This window comes from Cornus florida, unplaced genomic scaffold (genome assembly GCF_030987335.1).
Source record: "Cornus florida cultivar Cherokee Brave unplaced genomic scaffold, ASM3098733v1 CherokeeBrave_3.0.0_Hap2_Chr06, whole genome shotgun sequence".
NCBI classification, from domain to species: Eukaryota; Viridiplantae; Streptophyta; class Magnoliopsida; order Cornales; family Cornaceae; genus Cornus; species Cornus florida.
The window spans coordinates 10,923,917-10,945,066 of NW_026775576.1; the positions used below are offsets into that span (position 1 = coordinate 10,923,917).

The following is a 21,150-nucleotide window of genomic DNA, read 5'->3' on the forward strand; positions in this document are numbered from 1 at the left end:
CAACTTCATGAGTCCAAACACAGCACCAAATGAAGGTAGGGCCTTCTTAGCTATGTGGAATCTTACTTTGGGAAGCCTTGAAGGATCTTGGATTGGTGGATGAGAAGAAGTAAAGAGAGCCTCTACTCCTAGCGTGGCCTAACTAACAAGATGATGGAAATATAATGTGACAGAAAACCTTAACATCACATTTAATGCTCTGACTACGTTCACCACATATTTAACCAACCGACGGTCAAATAAAGACAAAGAGCATTTAATGCCTCAAGTAAAGAGAGATGCAACATAGCGCATGGCTCGATAAGGGGATTTAACCACTTAGGCTCCTAAGACTATCATCATAACTACTCAAGTGGTCATAGGTAGGAGCGAGGCATGAAGCGAACCATTGGTTAATACCCAGCATGGTTCGTGGTCTATAAATAGCCACTCTCTCACAAAGAATGAGGCAAGAGCAACAAGAAAGAAATGGACTATCACCAGAACTATGTATTTTCCCTACCTCCATCTTAATCTTGTGAGATCGGTCTTCTTCTCCTCCTTCATCAAGCACCTTCTCTGCTTCCCTCATATTTGTGTTTAAGATATCACCTACATATATACCTATTTTATTGTGTTACGAAAACGAACCCCTACACAGGGCAATTGTGGAATTATATAAAAAGTACACTCATGTGCTCCATCTGTTGGTCGGAAATGTGCCGAAAGTGACTCGCAAGGGGGCAAACTGCACGTTTCTTATAGTTGTAGTACTTACTTGCTCGATTTTATAGTTCAAGTGGGTAAAATGCTAATTTTTTATAGTTGAGGGGAGTTTTTATACTTTTTTGCCTATTAATTATTTACCATTATGCACTATCCTTTGTATATCAACAATTCTCTACTTCATCGGCATGTAAGTGGATATGATTTTAATTTAAATCTGAACCGAATCCAAGCCAATTAGGCTATGAATTGGAACATTCAATTCTATACCATGTTGGCAACTCGAATCTAATAATCCATTAACTAAACAAATCGAATATGAATTTGGTTGATCCATTGATAAGCCTACTTGACACTAGATTGCTGAAAAAATGTGCCTTTTTTTTATTAGAAGTAGAATTTAATCTCATTAATTTTTGTAGATCATCTCCTATTAAGAAAGAGAATAAGGAATATACAACCTATTGATTTGTAGATCATCTCCTATGCAAACTCATCATTCCTTCAAACTTTCTCCAAGCTTTTGGCTGCTCTTCAATGGCTTCAACACCACCCCAAATCTTCATTCCTATGACCTTGTATGAAATTCACCAGCTTTGGAAGGGTGAGCTCCAGGGAAAATTAATAATAAAAGAAGGGTGAGCTCCAATGGAAGTCTAGAAAGTTAGAAACCGTAAATAGAATACGTCTTGTATTGTAGAGAGAGAGAGAGAGAGAGAGAGAGAGAGAGAGAGAATCTCAAAGTCTGTCTCAAATGTGTATTAGAATAGAAGAGAACCACAACACAAATTTATAGAAGAGGGGTGGGCCGCGCCCTAGGGTTAGCCGCCCTCTCTCCTGGTCACTAGTTATTTCATCAAACTTTCTTGCTTCCTCCTCATCAAACCCCCATAGTTTGCCCAAAAAAAATAAATAAATAAATAAAAACTTGCCTAAATGGGGACTAGTCAACTCTCGCGGCAAATAATTAGCAATTAATTATTTTTAATTCCACTAAATGAAAATAACTGCACTCGAAAAAATGAATAAAAAAGCCACACCATGTTAAATTACGATATAACCATTCCATGCATAATTAGTGGATTGGATACAATAATATCATCAATCCAATTACTAATTTTCCCTTCGTTCAATCACTTTATGCCAGTTCCTCTCACAAAAATTGCACAGAGGATGCCTTGAATTTCTATCAAGCAGACACAACATTAAATCAGATCTTGCCATATCAGCCTCAAGTTGGCCGCTGCTTGTCCTCGGGGAAAAGGCATGCGACTTTGTTTTTTGGTTTTTGTTTTTCCTTGGTACATGCGAGACTTTGTTCCTCCCTCCTACCCTATACTTTTAAAAATCAATGACAGCAATGAGGTGCTTCAGCAAAACTGTACCAGTGTATTATATTATACCCCCGGAGACACTCACGAAGTTGCTACCACATCCCAGCGCCAGATCGTCCCGTCCTCACAACAGCTGAGAATGGTACTGCAACATATAGAGATGAGCTGATCACACACTATGATTAAGAAGAGTACGTCTACTAAACAAAATTTAGATATCCAAGGCTGGGAAATCTATCTGGGAGTTTTTACCTTCCATCAAAGGACATGGCAGTCTGTCGAATAGGAGATTTGGATTGGACATGAGACAACCTGATTGATATAGGAAAAAATGTAAGCAAACATTAAAAACAATCCCATTTACCGAAATGCTTGGCTTCCATATCATGGTAAGTTGGACTAAGAAGACAGAAAACAAACCTTGCAATGAGAACAGGAGGGCTGGATTGCAGTTCCCAGACAAAAATTTTCCCTTCCCTGTTCCCTGTAGACAGAAGATCTAATGGGTTATAATCTTCGTACAAAAAAGCAAAACTCATTAATATAATGGTTGCATGGGCTGTAGTAGCTAGATTGGTATCAACAGGATTAGTATATTAGCAATATGCTGCTGGATAAGTAAAAAAGACACGATAGAAAATTGGAAATGTAATATTATGTAACAACTTGCATTACCTATAGCAACTGCATTGTAATGGAAATCACACGAAAACTTGATGAACCAAATATCACACTCTGGAGCTGGGTATTTTTGAAGGATGTCAACTGAGCCCTAAACAGAAATCATATGGGATTTTCGAAGGAACAGAGAGCATTATGCTGGTGAATTTCATGCGCTCGCAAAACAAATCTGGCAAGGCTTGAAGCTTGGAAGGGAAAAAGAGACGAGAATATTCTTACCTCTCCGGGAGACTGTTCATTCATTTTTGGTTCCCACAATACAATTTCATTGTCAACACTCTGCAAATATGCAACACACAACTCATATAACAAACATATACATATGTATAGCATTATATGAATTTCAGGATTCTACGAGTGCATCAGAACATATCAAACAAGAAACAAAAAGGGAAGGGTTAAAAAAAAAGGGTGTCTAGAAGAAACTGAAAGGAAACTAAGTTCGAAGAATTGGTAAGAAACTACCGAATAAGTATCTTAAAACTCATGTTCCAGTTCGATAAATGCAAGCAATTTTACAGAATTAGCAAAGCCTAAAAGTTGCATTTGCTATCTGCTTTTCTAAAGAAGTTAACAATGGTCATTACGGAGGTCTGATGAGAGCCATTCTGGCATTCTGCTACATTGACATGCCCAAAAAAACAGAATTTCACCTTCAATTTACAATCCACAAAAGTGAAAGCTTCTATGGTAAAAGTAATTCTATTTGTTTAATTCACAATCCACAAAAGTTGATTTTACCACACAATCAACTTATGCACTTGGGTGAGTCATCCTCGAAAGTCTTCAGACCAGATTGCACCCATACTGGTTTCAGTAAATCAATAAAAATAAATTACCAAACAGTCAGCATATTATTAACAGAAAGATATTCCTTAATGCTTAGTCACATCTAATATGTAATATACTGCCTTTTTGCCTGGCAATTCAAGTTTACTTTTGGATTATTAGTGCATCAAGCCACTAACCTTAGAGAGGATAAAATCACCAAGCCACCTATTACAGTCAACATAGTTTGAATGAACTGAAGCTATGAATACCTGAAATGATAAAAGTAACTCAGTACAACACCAAGAAGTACTCTTCCGAAACATGGAATAGCCACTGCTACTTACAGGAAACTGTACATATTTTGTGGGGAATTTTGATGGAAGATCTGTCCATGTGAATGACTTCTCAACATATGTCCAGAACTCTGGTTGGATAAATGACAAAAAGGATTAAAAGGGATATTATATTACTTGACAATATTCCAAATACCTAGCTGAGATCATTTAATAAAGCAGGCATCAGGTGAAACAGGTGAAACACAGCCTGAAGAGCACAATGACAGATGGTATTCGCCATCCACTCGGCAGGGAAAATAAAGCATACAAATTGATGGATAACACAAAAAACTAAAAAAGTACTACAGATGCATATTTATATATAAATGGTGTTTTAATAAGTTATTCTATGTTACAAGGACTCGGCATTTTGCCTTAGAGTACTCCTGTCGACAAGGCACAACACCAACACGGGTGCGGGACGCCGGTACAACACAACTGGAGAAGAAGTGGAAGAGGAAGGGAGAAAAAGAACTAAACAAATACTAACCTGTTCACAACGACTAATCCTTATTGGAGACAAAACATGCTTTGTTGAATGTCCTTCTATCAAAATCATTCTTACTGGAGTCTAAGATGGTCGTCGAAATGCCTTTCCGATCGCCGATCAAGCGGCTAGGGCTAGGATTTTATTCTTCTATAGCGGCGGAATAGTAAATGAAGAGAAAAATAAATCGTAAAGACAGGCTGCAGTCCTAACATTTTTTTTAATAAGTTCATAAAGTTGAAATTGCAGTTTTGCCCCAAAATTTTTATATTTCTTCAAAAATACCTAGAATACTACTTATTCTTACAATTTCTCAATGATGACGGTGATGGAGAATCTTAGCCATTGATTTTGTTTCATTAAAGCAACACATGGTGATTAGTCAAGATGTGGACAGAGGTACCACAATTTTTTTGATGCTGTCAGTCTATTCAATTGGTGACTTGTCCATTTAGGGGACCATCATTTGACACAGAGAGAGAGAGAGAGAGAGAGAGAGAGAGAGAGTTGACCTGACCAGGCTTCCACCAAACACGTCTAGCAAGTACCGTGTCTTATGTGGCCTCTGATTTTTGGAGCTAGGGGGATCCTGTGGGCGACACAAAATCCCATATTTGCGCCATCACAGCCCCCAAATAGGCCCACTCCGCTTCTGCGTTCTGGTCATAAAGGAGGGATCAGCCTGGCATGGCAATCATTAGGAACAATGACGAGCTTCAGTGGAGAAAAATAAAAAGAATCGGTTAAAATGGCTTCGTGTCGTATTTTCTCAGATTTTGCATGTGTGATACACGTCACTTCTATTTCTCCAAGCAAAGCTCTTCACATCGCAATGCCTGTCGTGTCGGCTTCTTAAAAGGATTCTATTCTTATTACCGCGCACGGCACTTTCTATTTGGCTTTTACTTCAGTTGAATAAGGGTAGTGGTAGGGAGAGATCATAGGGGGATCCTGTGGGCCACACAAAATCCCATATTTGCGCCATCACAGCCCCCAAATAGGCCCACTCCGCTTCTGCGTTCTGGTCATAAAGGAGGGATCAGCCTGGCATGGCAATCATTAGGAACAATGACGAGCTTCATTGGAGAAAAATAAAAAGAATCGGTTAAAATGGCTTCGTGTCGTATTTTCTCAGATTTTGCATGTGTGATACACGTCACTTCTATTTCTCCAAGGAAAGCTCTTCACATCGCAATGCCTGTCGTGTCGGCTTCCTAAAAGGATTCTATTCTTATTACCCCGCACGGCACTTTCTATTTGGCTTTTACTTCAGTTGAATAAGGGTAGTGGTAGGGAGAGATCATAGGGGGATCTTGTGGGCCACACAAAATCCCATATTTGCGCCATCACAGCCCCCAAATAGGCCCACTCCGCTTCTGCGTTCTGGTCATAAAGGAGGGATCAGCCTGGCATGGCAATCATTAGGAACAATGACGAGCTTCAGTGGAGAAAAATAAAAAGAATCGGTTAAAATGGCTTCGTGTCGTATTTTCTCAGATTTTGCATGTGTGATACACGTTACTTCTATTTCTCCAAGCAAAGCTCTTCACATCGCAATGCCTGTCGTGTCGGCTTCCTAAAAGGATTCTATTCTTATTACCGCGCACGGCGCTTTCTATTTGGCTTTTACTTCAGTTGAATAAGGGTAGTGGTAGGGAGAGATCATAGTCTCTCCATGTATGTTGGTAAGGAAGTCAGTTTAATACCAGTATTTTTAAATATTTTTTTCGAAAACAATACTATAATTTATAAATTTGATAAAGTAACAAAAGATGACAATATAAATATTACAATTCAAGACCAAATAGTTACTCAAAATAACTATTTTCGTTACCTAGGATCAATGTCACAAAATAATGGGGAGATTGATGGTGATTTAGTAAGTAGGATAGGAGAAGGGTGGACAAAATCGAGGCAAGCTAGTGGTATAATTTGTGACAAACAACTACAAAATAAATTAAAAGGAAAATTCTATAGAACAGTTATTAGGCCACCAATGTGTATGGAGCAGAGTGACGGACTTTGGAAAAGACAAAAGTACAACGCATTCACGTAGCGGAAATGAGGATGCTACGTTGGATGATAGGAGCAACTAAAAGAGATGGGGTAAATATGTTAGGTTTATAGAATTAACTAAAAGAGATAGGATAATTTTTATTTTATTTTAGTGAGTGATGAGTCATTAAGTTGATAGAATTGAGTGTGTAAGTCTACACTTGGTGAAGAAAGCTACATAAAAGGACCAGAATGTCAACTTTGACGAGTCAGAGAATGCAAAGGTAAATTCACACCAATATATCATCTCTTACCATATGAGTTCATGCATACATGTTATATATGTTAAGTATCAAAGTTTCCTAAACTTGCTTTAACATTACTTGTACATTAAGAAATGTTTATAAACATGTATATATATTTATTTTGACAAGTTTCAAAGTTTCTAAAACTTAATTGGATATTGCTTGTCCAAAAAAACTTTTTAGAACCTTCCTCTCATCGAAGTATCATAAAGTCCGATAGATCGGCAACCTTACAGGTATCGATCGAAGGAGGTCCCATAGGGTTGGATTGAAGTAACCCTAAGCCTCAATCGATTAAAGGTTCTATAGGAATCGATCCAAGGTTATGCGGGATGAAAAAAAATTTAAAACGTGTTTTCCAAGTTATTAAATACCTAACCCGTTTTGGAATATTTAGGTAAGTTGCTTGTATATGTTAGTGTTCTCATAAACCCTAGCATGCATAATAGTGAGAGGAAATAGTGCAGCTAATGCAAAGATAACATATACACAGAGATATTGATACAATGTTCAAAGCTTTGCATTAGAGATTTTTGTTTTTTTCTTTTTCCACAAGTAAGCGTATTGAGAATAGAGAGTGCACTATTATTGTTTTTCATTATTCGTCATACAGCATTAGACATGGTAATCATGATGATATAATCAAGGTGTTGTAAAACACACAGATTAATAAGTCTAAACTACGATGACGTCACTAGGGACGATTTCACCCCACTAGGGGCGATTTCAAGGTGATAGTGACTTCGTCCTTTCTTTCTTTTTTTGTTTTCGTTCGTGATGAAATCTTATTTAGAGACTACAAGGATTCCAAGAATTTCAATAACTGGGGATGTGAAGTCGGCAGTTCCACATCGAGGACCATCTTTGTACATCGACGGGAAGTCCGTCGCAAGGAGGAAATCAGTTCTCTCATCTTGCTTGGTCGGGCGTTTTGACAAGGAAGTTGGGGGTTGTGATCGTGTGGAGGAAGGGGCGGCGAGAGCATGGAATACGTCCTGTGGAGTAGGGGTTACACCATTATCTGATTCGCTGCTCCTTTTCAGGTTTCCTTCTCAGGTCGAAGCCCAACGTGTGTTGAAGGAAGGTCGGCGTCAATGGGGATCTGCAACCCTGCGGATCGATGTATGGTCTTTTAGGGTTCGTTGTTGCGGCGTCCTTAGAGAAAAAGGTCTCAAACAGATCCAGTTGTTTGGACTTCCCCTTCACCTATGGTATCATGCTTTATTTGTTGAAGTAGGAGAGCTGTGCGGCAGATTTGTGGGAGTTGTTGCTGATGAAACAAGGGACGCTGAAAGTGTTCGGATTACAGTGAGAATAGAATTGACCTGTCCGCAATTTGTGTTTATTAATGATGACACTTTCTGTTATAAGGTGGCAATCTGGGAAGAAATTGCGCCGGCGTTGGTTCCCTCGACAGAGAGTATTGAAGGCGGCGACGGGTCTCATCATATGCCGAAGAAAGAATGGGTGCGAGGAAGATCAAGTAAACGACACGCGCAAGTCACGCGCGTCATAGTTTACAAGGATAAATTTACACATGGCGCTCGTAGAGACTTAATTCCAGATTCGACCCTATCCTTATCTACAAGGGTTGGTGAGGAAGCTGGGCTGGGCCGCACAGATTAGCCTAAAGTCGATTTGGGCCGGAGGGGTTATGGGCAAACTAAAGCGTTAAGGTTCAAGCCTAATTTTGGGCCTAAGCCAGCCCACACTAAAAGACAGGTTCTTGGAGGACCCAAATCATTTTCTGTTTCAGTTCTTAATGAATCAGATCCAAGGAAAGCCCATGTTCACACTCAAACCCAATATCAAAATCTCTCCTCTTCTTCATTTCAGCGTCGGACTGAGAAAGAAAAGTCGAAACGGCCGGTTGCCTCAGCTAGTCGACAGGGTACCCGATGGACTCATACTGAAAAACAGAAATGGGTAGCACGCTCTCCTTCTTCTTCTCCAGGTTCAACCTCTGTCTCTCATCCTAAGAGCTCATCTTCTACCCCTTCTTCGTGTGAGATGATGGGAAATGGTGATGGTGGAGTGGCAGATCGTTTGGATCAAAGGAGAGGTCTTTCTGAAGCCATTGTTCCACGGGATGCAGAATCACCATCTTCAATGACCAAGTCTGAAAGTATTGGTTGTTCTAACGGGGTGACAGTTTGTGCTAGACGAGACCTTCATTTTAAGCTGACAGGTGATTTAGCCGTGACTTTACTTAATGAACTTAAGCTCTGTGTTGCTCTAAAAGACTTAAATGGTCTACCGTCCGTGATTGGGACGAACTCTACCTATGATTTGATGACAAATTTTACGGATGACCCTGGAACAGAGTTGAATCTGCAATTAAACTTGTATCAGAATAGTGTTGAAAGCAAAGGGGAGGCCTTTGAAGATCAGTCTCAACAGATCTGTCCTCTTGCCTGGGATATTGATCAATCTAATGTGGACATTATGGAACCCTTAGCAACTGTGCACCCTAATTGCTTAGAGACGGTTAACGATTTGGGTATGGACTGGGTGTTGGATAATATTGGTGAGGTCAACGAAGCTTTGGGTGTCTCCTCGGAAGGAGATGATGATCGAACACAAACCATTCTTCATGATATTATGGCAGGAAACAATGATACAGAGACCTCTAAAAGCACAAAAGTTGTTAAAAATAGGAAACATGCTCATCGGAAAGGTGATCAGGAAGTTAAGAACCTTATTTCCAATGTCAATTACGAAGCGAAGGATGGGGTGAATAAAGAAAGGGGATGGTCCAGAAGTGGGAAGCAGGGAGGAGGGGCACTGATCATTTTTGGTTCTCAATGAAGATACGAATTATTACATGGAACGTCCGTGGACTGAATGATCTGGACAAAAAAAAGGTGGTTAAAGTTGCCTTGAAGAAATGGAATGCCCATGTTATTTGTTTGCAAGAAACCAAGTTGGCTTCTATTTCTGATGATGTGGTTAGAAGCCTTTAGGGAAGTAGGTTCGTGGATTGGGAAGCCTTGAACGCCTCTGGTACATCAGGTGGCATTCTTTTTATGTGGGATCGTAGATGGTTGTCCAGAATGAATATCTGGAAAGGGCTATTTTCTTTGTCATGTGTGTTTCAGATGGAAGATGATAATTTCAGTTGGGTCTTTTCTGGAGTTTATGGACCCGTTATTGATCGTGAACCTGTTTTTTGGCAGGAGCTTAGCTACATTAAGGAATTGTGGTCAGTGCCTTGGTGCTTAGGCGGGGATTTCAATTCTATTCGATCTCCATTTAAGAGATCCACAGGGGGGAGGTGGTCTTCGGAGATGACCCAGTTCTCCGACTTTATTGATGGTCACCTTCTTATTGATTTGCCATTGGAAGGGGCAACTTTCACTTGGTCTAGCGACAGAGAATCAATTACTTTATCGAGGCTCGACAGATTCCTGATTTCTGGAGATTGGGAGGAGAAGTTCTCGGATGTCACTCAGGCAACTTTGGTTAGAGTCACGTCTGATCATGTGCCCTTAGTTCTTGATTGTGGAGGTATGAGATCTAGACGGACTCCATTTCGTTTCGAAAATATATGGTTGAGAGCTGAAGACTTCCAAGGGAAGGTCCAGTCCTAGTGGGAGGAAGCAGCGTTTACTGGCTCTACTAGCTATGTGCTTGCTAAAAGTTTCAGATTTTCAAATCTGAGCTTAAGAAGTGGAATAAAGAAGTGTTTGGGAATCTTAAATAGAAGAAAAATAGAGTCCTGGCTGAAATTTCTGAGATTGATCGTCTTGATAAGATAGGGCAAGTCATGAAATCTCTACGCTCTAGAAGAGTGTCTTGTCAGGCGACTTTTGCTGAGATTGCTACGAGGGAGGAGATTTCGTGGCGTCAGAAATCTCGGGCTTTATGGCTTAAAGAAGGTGACCGCAATACTAAATTCTTTCACAGGCTTGCTAACGCTCATAGAAGATACAATAACATTGGGCGTATTCGTGTGAATGGTTTAGAGTTGCGGAAAGAAGATGAGGTGCGTAGGGGTATTGTTTCTTTTTATCAGCAACTCTATACCAAGACTTTAGAGTGGAGACCAAAACTTAATGGTTTGCATTTCGATGTTATTTCTACGCTAGATAGTGATATGCTTGAGGTTCCGTTCTCTGAAGAGGATATGCTCAAGGCGTTATCCAGTTGTAATGGTGATAAAGCTCCAGGCCAGATGGATTCACTATGTGGTTTCTGAAAGAGAGCTGGGAGGTGGTGCGTAATGAGGTAATGGGCACTTTTCAGGAATTTCATTCTCATGGCACATTTAAGAAATCATTAATCTTTCATTGCTCTTATTCCTAAGAAGGGCAACGCCTCTGACATTAAGGACTTCCAGCCAATCAGTTTAGTGGGGTGTATGTATAAGCTTATTGCCAAGGTCCTTGTTCTTAGAATGCGAAATGTTTTGGATGGAATTATCTCAGAGTCACAAAATGCTTTTGTTGGTGGTAGACAGATTTTAGACTCCGTTCTTATAGCAGGAGAATGTGTCGACTCCAGGTTGAAGAGTGAAGTTCTTGGTGTCTTATGCAAACTTGATATCGAGAAAACTTATGATCACGTGAATTGGAAATTTCTTCTTTACTTGCTTCAGAGAATGGGGTTTGGGGATCGATGGATAAAATGGATTGAATCTTGCATCTCGTCAGTTATGTTCTCTGTGCTTGTGAACGGCTCTCCTGCTGGGTTTTTTCCGAGCTCGCGTGGTTTGAGACAAGGAGATTCTTTGTCGTCTTTTCTTTTCCTTATTGTCATAGAGGGATTGAGTAGATTAATGAAAAAGACAGAGGATTTGGGGTACATAAGGGGGTTCACTATTGGCAGAGATGTTGCTAACCAGATTGAGATATCCCATTTGTTGTTTACAAATAATACCTTGGTTTTCTGTGATGCTGATGTTTCCCAACTCAAGTATTTGAGGTGCATTCTTACATGCTTCCAAGCAGTGTCTGGTCTTAAGATTAATGTTGGAAAGAGTGTGCTTGTCCCAGTGGGGGAGGTTTCCGATATTTCCTCCTTAGCGGTTGTTCTTAGGTGTGGAGTGGGTGAATTTCCACTCCCTTATCTGAGATTACCTTTGGGAATCTCCTCCATTAGAGTGGGGACTTGGGATCCGGTGATTAACAGGTATGAAAAAAGATTAGCGGGATGGAAAAAACAGTATCTTTCGAAAGGGGGGAAGGTCGCTCTTATTAAGAGCACCCTCTCATTCCTTCCCACATATTTCTTATCTCTGTTTCAAATCCTGTGCTCTGTTGCTGAACGAATTGTAAAAATTCAGAGAGATTTTCTTTGGGGTGGAAAAGGAGAGGAGTTTAAGTATCATCTTGTTAATTGGGAGTGGGTTTGCAAACCGTTGAAGTTTAGCAGGTTAGGTATTCGGAAGTTGGTCCCTTTTAATAGAGCCTTATTAGGGAAGTGGTTATGGAGGTTCGGTAAAGAGCGTCATTGACAATGGAGAACAGTTATCTCGTGTCGTTTTGGGGAGGAGAGTGGAGGTTGGTCCTCTCGTCCTGTTTCTATTGCTAGAGGCGTTGGCGTTTGGAAGTTCATTCGGAAAGGTTGGGATGTGTTTTCCACCCATATTCGGTTCAAGGTTCGTAATGGTATGAGTGTTAGATTTTGGGAAGACTTATGGTGTGGTGATCAGTTGTTGTCTCTTTCCTTTCCTCGTCTCTTTAGCATTGCCGAGAATAAGCATGCTTATGAAATTGACTGTTATCATCTTGATAACAGTGGTGTTATGTGGGATGTGCGTTTTTTTGGACCGGAAGATAGTAGAAATTTGCGTCTTTTTGGACCTATTGTATAGACAGAAGGATGTTAGCAGAGGTTGTGATGATATTTTGTGGACCCCCTCTCTTCATGGTAGATACGAAGTTCGATCCATGTTCTTGTGTTTGTCTAATTTTATTAGGCATAATTTCCCATGGAAATGTATTTGGCGCTTTAAAGCTCCTATTAGAGTTGCCTTCTTCGTTTGGACTGCTACCTGGGGAAAAATTCTAACATTGGATAATCTGCGTAAGAGAGGTAATACCATTGTTAACTGGTGCTGCCTCTGTAGAGCTGATGGTGAGTCCGTGGACTATCTTCTCATGCATTGTCCTGTTGCATCTGATTGTTGGAATCTCATATTCAGTATTTTTGGCGTTCAGTGGGTAATGCCTAAGCACTCTTTCCAATTTATTAACGCTTGGAGAAGTTGCCCTGTTTCTAGTCATGCTCGTGATTTTTGGAGGGTCGCCCCACACTATGTTTGGTGGTGTATTTGGAGAGAGAAATAACAGAAACTTTGAAGGGAAGGAATCGTCTTTTCTAAACCTTAAGTCTCTTATTCTTCGCTCTCTTTTCTGTTATGTTAGAGGCAGCACTTGCTCCTCAATTGATGATTTTTTTGTTCTATTGGACTCTGTTGGTCCGTAGATTTGGCTTTTGCTCTTTCGTTTTTGTGTATCAGGGACACGTTCCCCTTTTGAACGTTTTTCTAATATATTTTTACTTATCAAAAAAAATAATCAAGGTGTTGTAATAATTGAAGTTGTGCTATACAGCGTTTACAACACCAATGTTCAAGAGTAATCTACCAGATTATCAAGACCAGACAATTAAGTAGCGGATGACAGATTCAAGTTGAAGAGCCAGTGTTCGAGTGTACTGAATACAGTAGACAACACATAAGGAAAATCAATAGATCTGCGAAGGACTGAAAATTTTATATCTTGTTCTGCCTAGGGATCAACTAGTGTTCGAGGTAACTGAACAGATCTAGGTTCTACATCTCTTTCTTCATGGTGGATTATTTTCCCAAACTAAGTCCCGTGGTTTTTTGACTCACCGAAAGGAGACTTTTTCCACGAAAAAATCTGTAGTGCATCCCTTACTTTATTTGACATCTTAAATTTACATAACTGTGTTTATTTTTTAAGTATGAATGATTGATATGGTGATATACATGTTTAATTTATATATCAGTCAAGCATATGTTTCTTTGTTTTTGTTAAGCAATTGCCAGAGAAATAACAATTGTTTCATCAATTCTTTTTAGTATAAAAAAACCTATTAATTTTAATTGAAAATAAATAACAATTGTTTCATCAATTCTTATCCCCCCCCCCCCCCCCCCCCCCCCCCAAAAAAAAAAAAAAAAAAAGAGTCCGTTAGAGGTGAATGTGATCATGACCATCTATGCGCGACTATAATCAATTGTATTGTCCCAGTCAATTTCCCATCAAAATAATGACCGTGAGGGGACTCTTATAAATGATCAAATTAGGAAAAGTAGACTTAGATAATATGGTCATATTTAACGTAAACCCGATGATGCACAAATTAAAAGAGGAAGAGTTATTTGCCTAGAAGGTAAATGACAAAGAGGCCAATCAAAATTTACATGGGATGAAATAATTAAAAATGATTTCAAAAAATTAAATCTAAGAGAAGACAGACTACAATAAGAAAGGATGGAAAAAGAGAATTCATATAGCCGAGATAAAGGCAAGGATGATGATGATGATGATGATATGGAGAAGGGGCAACGAAAGATAAAATGGATTCGATGTAATTCGAGTTAATTTTCAAAGTAACATTTAATTTTAGGGTTATTTTAGTACTTTAATTTTTAGTGTTTCTTAGGGTTTGCCTAATATTTTGTCTATAAAAAGGTTATTATGTAACCAAACAAGTTAGGCTTTGATTATTAATATCATTCTTCTTCTTTGTGTTCTTCCCCATTGTTTCTTGCTCCTCTCAACCCCTCAAATCTGTCCAGCCTTATTTTCCACTTTATCTACTCATCTCTCTCTCCCCTTTTCCTCTAGCCTCATCTCTTCTTCTCATTCTCAACCCATTCTTTCTTTCTTGTCCCACATCAATTTGGTATCAGAGACTTCCAGTCCTACATCAGTTTAGTATCAAAGCCTTCCACAAGGTTGGTATCAGAGCATTCCATCCTACATCAATTTGTATAAGAGCATTCTGTACTACATCAGATAGTGCATCCCTAATTTGACAATACGACTTTATTACCAAATCACACTTCCTTATAAGGGGAAAAAAATAAAAATAAGGAGGAGAAGAAATTCAGAAACTTATTCCACATCAAGTATCTGAGAAATTTTTTATTTTATTTTATTTTATAAGTATTCATTGAAGAGAGGGACACGACCCGAAAAACGTACAAAAAAAAGGGTAAATTACACGAACCTCCCCTATGATTTGCCATAATTACAGGGACCTCCCCTATGGTTTGGGAATTTACTTGGACCTCCCCTAAAAATGAAACTATCCTACACGGGCCTCCCTTCCTAGTGATGGACCGTCAAATGGACTAACGGACCTATTTAAATTACTAAAATACCCTCACGTATATATATATATATGGGGATGATAAACTTGTCCCCATTATTTAGGAGACAAATATGACCTTAATACATCACTTCTAACCCTTTTATGATAAGGGGTACTTTAGTCTGTTTATAGTTATAAAAATTGGGGGTCTATTTTCTCAGTAACAACGCAATCAAAAACCCGCGACACCACCACCACCCAAGACAGATGCCATCACCACCAGTGACCAGTCCCACCCTCCAACAACCACTACCACGGCGTATTCCGGCACGACAACACCACCACCATCTGCGGCAACTTCACCACCATCCACACCCCACAACTACCACCATCACGGTGTATTTCGGCACACCAAAACCACCACAATCGGCGGCGACTTCACCACCATTGTGAACTCTGGCACCAACACCATCGCTTTCCGGCAAGGTAAAGAATTGATAAATAATTTCCTAATCCAAGTCATAAAACCATGTATACAAAGCCAGATCTGAATCCATGGATTCCAGTTGAATTCCAGCGATAAAGCAAGATTTAATTGACTGATCAATGAGACGGACGACACTAGAAAGTTTGATTGCAGTTGGAATCCATGGATTTTGGGGAAAAACCAGATTAAAAAAACTCATATCTATCTCCCTCTCTCTCACACACACGTTAAGTCTCTCGGATCACTCATCCTCTTCGATCAGATCCATCTTCTCTCCAACCAAAAATTCTCTTCTTCACCATTCAAGGTCAGTTGTTTTATTTCCCAGCCCCAACCAATTAACTACTATAGCTTATAGTTGGCAGCTAGCTTACAAACACTTCCAAAGGGATCAAATCCGAGACTCAGAGGCATCCCAATCATGTTCAGTCAGGTAGGCGGTACAACCAATACCAATTCAACAATTGGCCAGTCTTCAACAACTGATTCTTCTCAAACTCAATTATTTTCTTTACCAATAATTTTATTTTAATTTCTTTTTCTGCAATTGTTTCGTTTTCATTGAATTTCTTTGTTGATTAATTCATCACTGATATTCATTAAAGCCCATCACTACTATAAAAAAGGCTGTGGAAGAGGAGGTAGCTTATGAGTTTTAAAATGTTTTTATCATCATGTGCGTGTATGTGCATGTATATATTTATATATATATGTTGTAATTATTTAGGTATCAATTGGGGGAATTATTCTATGCTATATAATGGGTGGATTTTGGAATTTCACTGATTTAGTTCAATTTTAGCAGAGGTTCGATCTAGTGATGGGGAAGGTCTATACTACGACGCTGAAATGTTGGATATTGCAATTAAGGCGGCCATGGTTTTCACAAGTTGGGTCTGTTCTCACCGGAGAGAAGTTATGATATAATGTTGTCGCTGGAGGTAGTACTGTTGTGACCACGTGGTATTGGTGGTTGCCAACTGTACTGCCACATAGAGTTATATATATATATATATACTTTAAGTAAGGGTAATATAGGAATTTTAGTGTAATAAGTATATTGCATTAGCAAAATCCGTTGTTGACCCACGTTGACCATCACAGAAGGGTGGTCTGTGTAGGATAGTTTCATTTTTAGGGGAGGTCCGAGTAAATTCCCAAATCACAGAGGAGGTCCCTGTAATTATGGCAAACCATAGGGGAGGTCCACATAATTTACCCACAAAAAAACTATAGCCTCAAGCTATCCATAAAAGACAAAAGAACCTCTGCAGATTTACAATTAGAACCCTGCACCCAGAAGAATAGAGAACTAAGAACAGAATAATCTAATAACCCCCCAAGGAGACTCAATCTCATCAAAGAATCTCCTATTCCTCTCCCCTTCCAAATGGTCCACCACAAGGAGAATATCTAAAAAAAACCCAAGGAGACTCCACCCCATCAAGGAATCTCCTATTCCTCTCCTTCCAAAGGGTCCACCAAAAGCAAAGGGGGATTGCCCTCCACGCATCTCTAACTTGGGGTCACACTCGATATCCACCCAACTGTCAATCAGCACACCGCTGACTCAAGCATGACCCACAGGATCCCAAAAATGACACACAGCATATTCCATCCATCTCTAGCACTGGACAGTGGAGAAGCAAATGATCCACAGACTCCTCAACCTGCTTGCACATACAACACCAATTGACAATAATCTGACATCTTCTTCTCAAATTGTCAATGGTCAATATCCTCCCCAAAACTGCTTTGCAAGCAAAGAGAGCCACCTTCATGGGGCTTGTGAAAACCAAATTCCTTTCTACTAACATTACTAGAAAACTTAAATAATGTCAATTAAAATTGGGATTATTCTAAGGTTGTGGAAGACTTGCGGATCAAGGGTTTTAAATGGTGAAAAAAAAGTAGGAGGGTTTGTAGATTTAAAGGAGTTGAAGAAATTTTTTTTGGCAAGTAAGAATTCATTAAAAGCGTTCAAAAGGGAATGCATCCCTTAGAAACAACACAAGGCCAAATAGGGCCTCTAAACCCTCAACAAATCCAAAAACTCTACAAGTTCATCCAAGCATTTACAATTTTTCCCTAAAACCCAACAGAATAGAGTGCTAAGAATGGAGAAATCCAGCGACCCAATATGATTTCCTTTCTTTCAAAGGATCTCCTATTTCGTTCAAGCCACAGAGGCACAGACACCACCAAACACACAAAGGAGTAACCCTCCAAGAGTCACGAGTTTTGGCCCCACTATAAAACCTCTCCAAGCCTCGATCAAGCCTCTGGTAAATTGGCATACCCCAATGAATCCCAAACAAACGCAAAAGCAAAACTCAACAATCATGGGCCATCGGGCAATGTAAAAGAAGATGATCAACCGTTTCCTCATCATTTTTGCACATAAAGCACCAGTTTATCACGATATGTCTTCTTCTCTGAAGATAGTCAGGGTCAAGATCTTTCCCAAAATGGAGATCCATGCAAAAAAGTGAAAAACGAGACTTTCAGAGGCACCTTTGTTCGCCAAACAGCCCTCCATGAAAAGGACGGTCCAAGAGCACCCACAAGACAACAATAAAACGACTGAACATCAAAGCACCTATGTGAAGAAGGAACCCAAACACAAATGTCAGAGGCCTCCTCCTTAATCTCCTGACGATACAACCCCCCCACCAAAGAGCCAATTGCATCCTCCATCTCCCAATCCTGAAATAGCCTCGAGAAACGTACATCCCACACTGTTCTTTCGCTATCAAGAAGATAGCAGTCGACCACCATGGCATGTCTATCAGAAGCAATCCGAAAAAGTTCAAGGAAAGTGATAGAAAGGGGACGATCCCCACACCAGATGTCATCCCCAAAACGTAATATCCTGCCATTTCTGACACGAAATCTAATGTGTTTGTAAAATTCATCCCAATCCTTCCGAATGTGTTTCCAAACCCCAACCCCAACCTCTGGGGAGCACCATCCTCCACTCATCTCCCATGTCTGCTCACAATCACCCCCTCCTCCAAAGTCTGTGCCTCTCCACTCTAAATCTCCAAAGTCATTTCCCCAATAAGGCGTTATTAAAAGACACTGATCTTCTAATACCCAAGCCTCCTTTCCAAATCGGGGTGCAAACCCTCTCCCAACACACCAGATGATACTTGAATTCCTCCCCTCTACCAACCTAGAAAAAATTTTGGTGCAGCCAATGTTGATTGCGCAATGGGTGAGTGCCTCGAGCGCCGGCGCAACTTCGACGCCTTGCTTATACCAAGGCAAGGCGGGTTTACCTAGGCGCGTGCCTTTTACAACAGGGCGATAGGCCTAAGTCACTAATGATGTGCGCCTGTATTATTTTTTTCTATTACAATGTTGTAAAGTTTTGTTTGCATATGGAATTGGAATCTGATATGTTAAGTAACTTAAGTGGGTGGGTTGTAGTCCCTACCACTACCACATAATATCATATTTGTGATATAAATCCAAAAAAAGGTAAAGCCAAAAAATTAGGGCTCAATAGCCTCAATTGCACAATGGAAGCTCTGGGTCTCTGCGGCCTCTTCGTCTCTCACTCTCTGGCAAACTCTCTCTCCAGAAAGCTCTTTCTCCGGCAACCAGGTAAGCACTTTTTCTCTTCTTCTTCTTCTCAATTTTTTTTCCTTCTTTCTTCTCTGTTTTTTTTTTTTTTTTTTTTTTTTTTTTTTTTCTTTCTTCTCTTTTTTCTTTTTTCCTTCTTCTTCTCTGTTTTTTTTCTTTTTTTCCTTCTTTCTTCTCTGATTTTTTTGTTCCTTCTTCTTCTCTGTTTTTCTTTTTTCCCTTCTATTCTTGCTTTTCTCTCTCTGTCTCTCTTCTTCTCTGGCAAACAGTTTTTCATTTTTTTTTTCTTTGGCTCTGTTTTTTTCTTCTTCTGCTCTGTTGCTGCTTCTCCTTCTCTGCTTTGTTTTCCTTACGCTGTTCTTTTTTCTCTCTGTCTCTCTCTCTCTCTCTGTCATCCTAATAAGTAGAAACCAACAGGTTACATTCTTCTACATAGCGTGTCCAATTTCTATCACTGAATGCAAACAATGTAATACTCGTGATTCATATCTCCTGTGTATGAAACTTATCAAAAAATATATATATCTCCGGCAATCAGTTTTTCTTTTTTCTTTCGGCTCTGTTGGTTACTTAGTCCACCGACTACCCCTCTCCTGATCTATTTTTTTTCCTGCTCTGCTCTGTGTTTTAGTGGTTCACTGCTTTAATAATTACTAATTAGTATATAATACATGCTGTTTTAATTATTTATTTACTTTTTTACTGTGAAAATGGCTGCTATTTTAGCTATCTACATGCCTGTTAGTTTTTCCTCTGGAGTGTGGCCTGTGAAATGCTGCTATTTTAGGCTTTTTAGCTATGAAAATGCATGCCCGTTATTGTTTCCTGTGGAGTGTGGCCTGTGAAATGCTGCTATTTTAGCTATGAAAATGCATGCCTGCTATTGTTTCCTGTGGAGTGTGGCCCGTGAAATGGCTGCTATTTTTACTATGAAATGCCTTTTTTTATTCTTTGCTGTGAAAATGCCTGTTGCACTGCTACTGCTCTGCACTTTTGTTGTGAACTTGTGTGTGTTACAATTTTGTTTTTTTTTTAAATCTACCTTTTTGTTGTATTTTTGTATATGCTGTTATCTTAAATTTATTTTGTGCCGTTGAATATAATTTGCAGTTCCATTTGCACTTTATAAGATGCCTAGATAAGGAGGTACAAGAAAGGATCCGGCGTGGAATTACACAAATTTGGCTGACACATATTTGGCTGATCCAAAAGATACAAACACACTGACTTGTAACTTTTGTGGAAAAAAGTTACAAAAGGAGGTGTTTATCGGGCTAAGCAACACTTAGTTGGAGGGTATAGGAATGTGAGTGGATGCACAAGATGCACAGTTGCTGTTGGAGAAGAAATCAAAAAGTACTTGACTAAGAAAGAGGAAGAAAAAGAGCAAATAATTTTGTTACTGAATGATGACATTGATATCATAGATGGAGAGAATGAGGAAGACGATGAGGAAGTTGGCAATGGGGGAAAAAGAGCAGCTAGTGTAGGTCGTGCTAGTGTCAATTCCTCGAAGAGGCAAAAGCAAAAGGGACCTACTGATTTATATTTCACTCCCAGACCGGAAATTGTTGTACAAAAAAGAGGGGGGAAAACAAACAACCATTAATGATGCATGCAAGAAAGAGTTGAGGAGACGAGCATGCTCTGCTTTTGCAAGGTGGATGTATGATGCAGGAATCGCATTCAATGCGGTTAAGTATGACAACTTTCCTAAGGTGTTTGAAGCAATTGGATAATATGGTCCTAGCATGAAACCACCTAGTTATCATGAGATGAGAGTTCCTTATCTTAAGAAAGAGTTGGATAATACCAACACTTCGATTAGTGACCATAGAAAGGAATGGTCAAAATATGAATGGTCATTAATGGCGGATGGGTGGATAGACAAGAGAGGGAGAACTTTGATTAATTTCTTAGTAAATAGTCCAAGGGAAACATGTTTATTGAATCGTTGGATATTTCTTCTTATTAAAAATAGGGTTAAATGCAAAAAAAAAACCCTAAACTATTGGCATATTGCAACTAACCCCCCTGAACTATGAATTTGTTGCATTTCAGTCCATTCTGGCCCGGAAAAATAAAAAGTCTGATTTACCCTTATTAAAACGACGTAGTTTTGAGAGAGTTTATGCTAAGTGAATCAAATGACACATATACCCTTATTATT

At 39.5% G+C, this 21,150-nt stretch overlaps 1 protein-coding gene across 1 annotated transcript in view; it reads right to left on the reverse strand.

Moving 5' to 3' along the window:
• Positions 1-1,727: 1,727 nt before the first annotated feature.
• The window catches only part of LOC132311096 (polycomb group protein FIE1), a 59,886-nt gene continuing 40,463 nt past the window's right edge, over positions 1,728-21,150 (reverse strand). The window contains exons 7-13 of the mRNA XM_059808823.1: positions 3,836-3,915; positions 3,689-3,760; positions 2,940-2,999; positions 2,715-2,811; positions 2,460-2,523; positions 2,292-2,351; positions 1,728-2,184 (exon numbers count right to left, since the gene is read on the reverse strand). Of these exons, the coding sequence (XP_059664806.1) occupies positions 2,121-2,184; positions 2,292-2,351; positions 2,460-2,523; positions 2,715-2,811; positions 2,940-2,999; positions 3,689-3,760; positions 3,836-3,915 (497 nt within the window). The 3' untranslated portion in view covers positions 1,728-2,120. The remainder of the gene's footprint in view (positions 2,185-2,291; positions 2,352-2,459; positions 2,524-2,714; positions 2,812-2,939; positions 3,000-3,688; positions 3,761-3,835; positions 3,916-21,150) is intronic.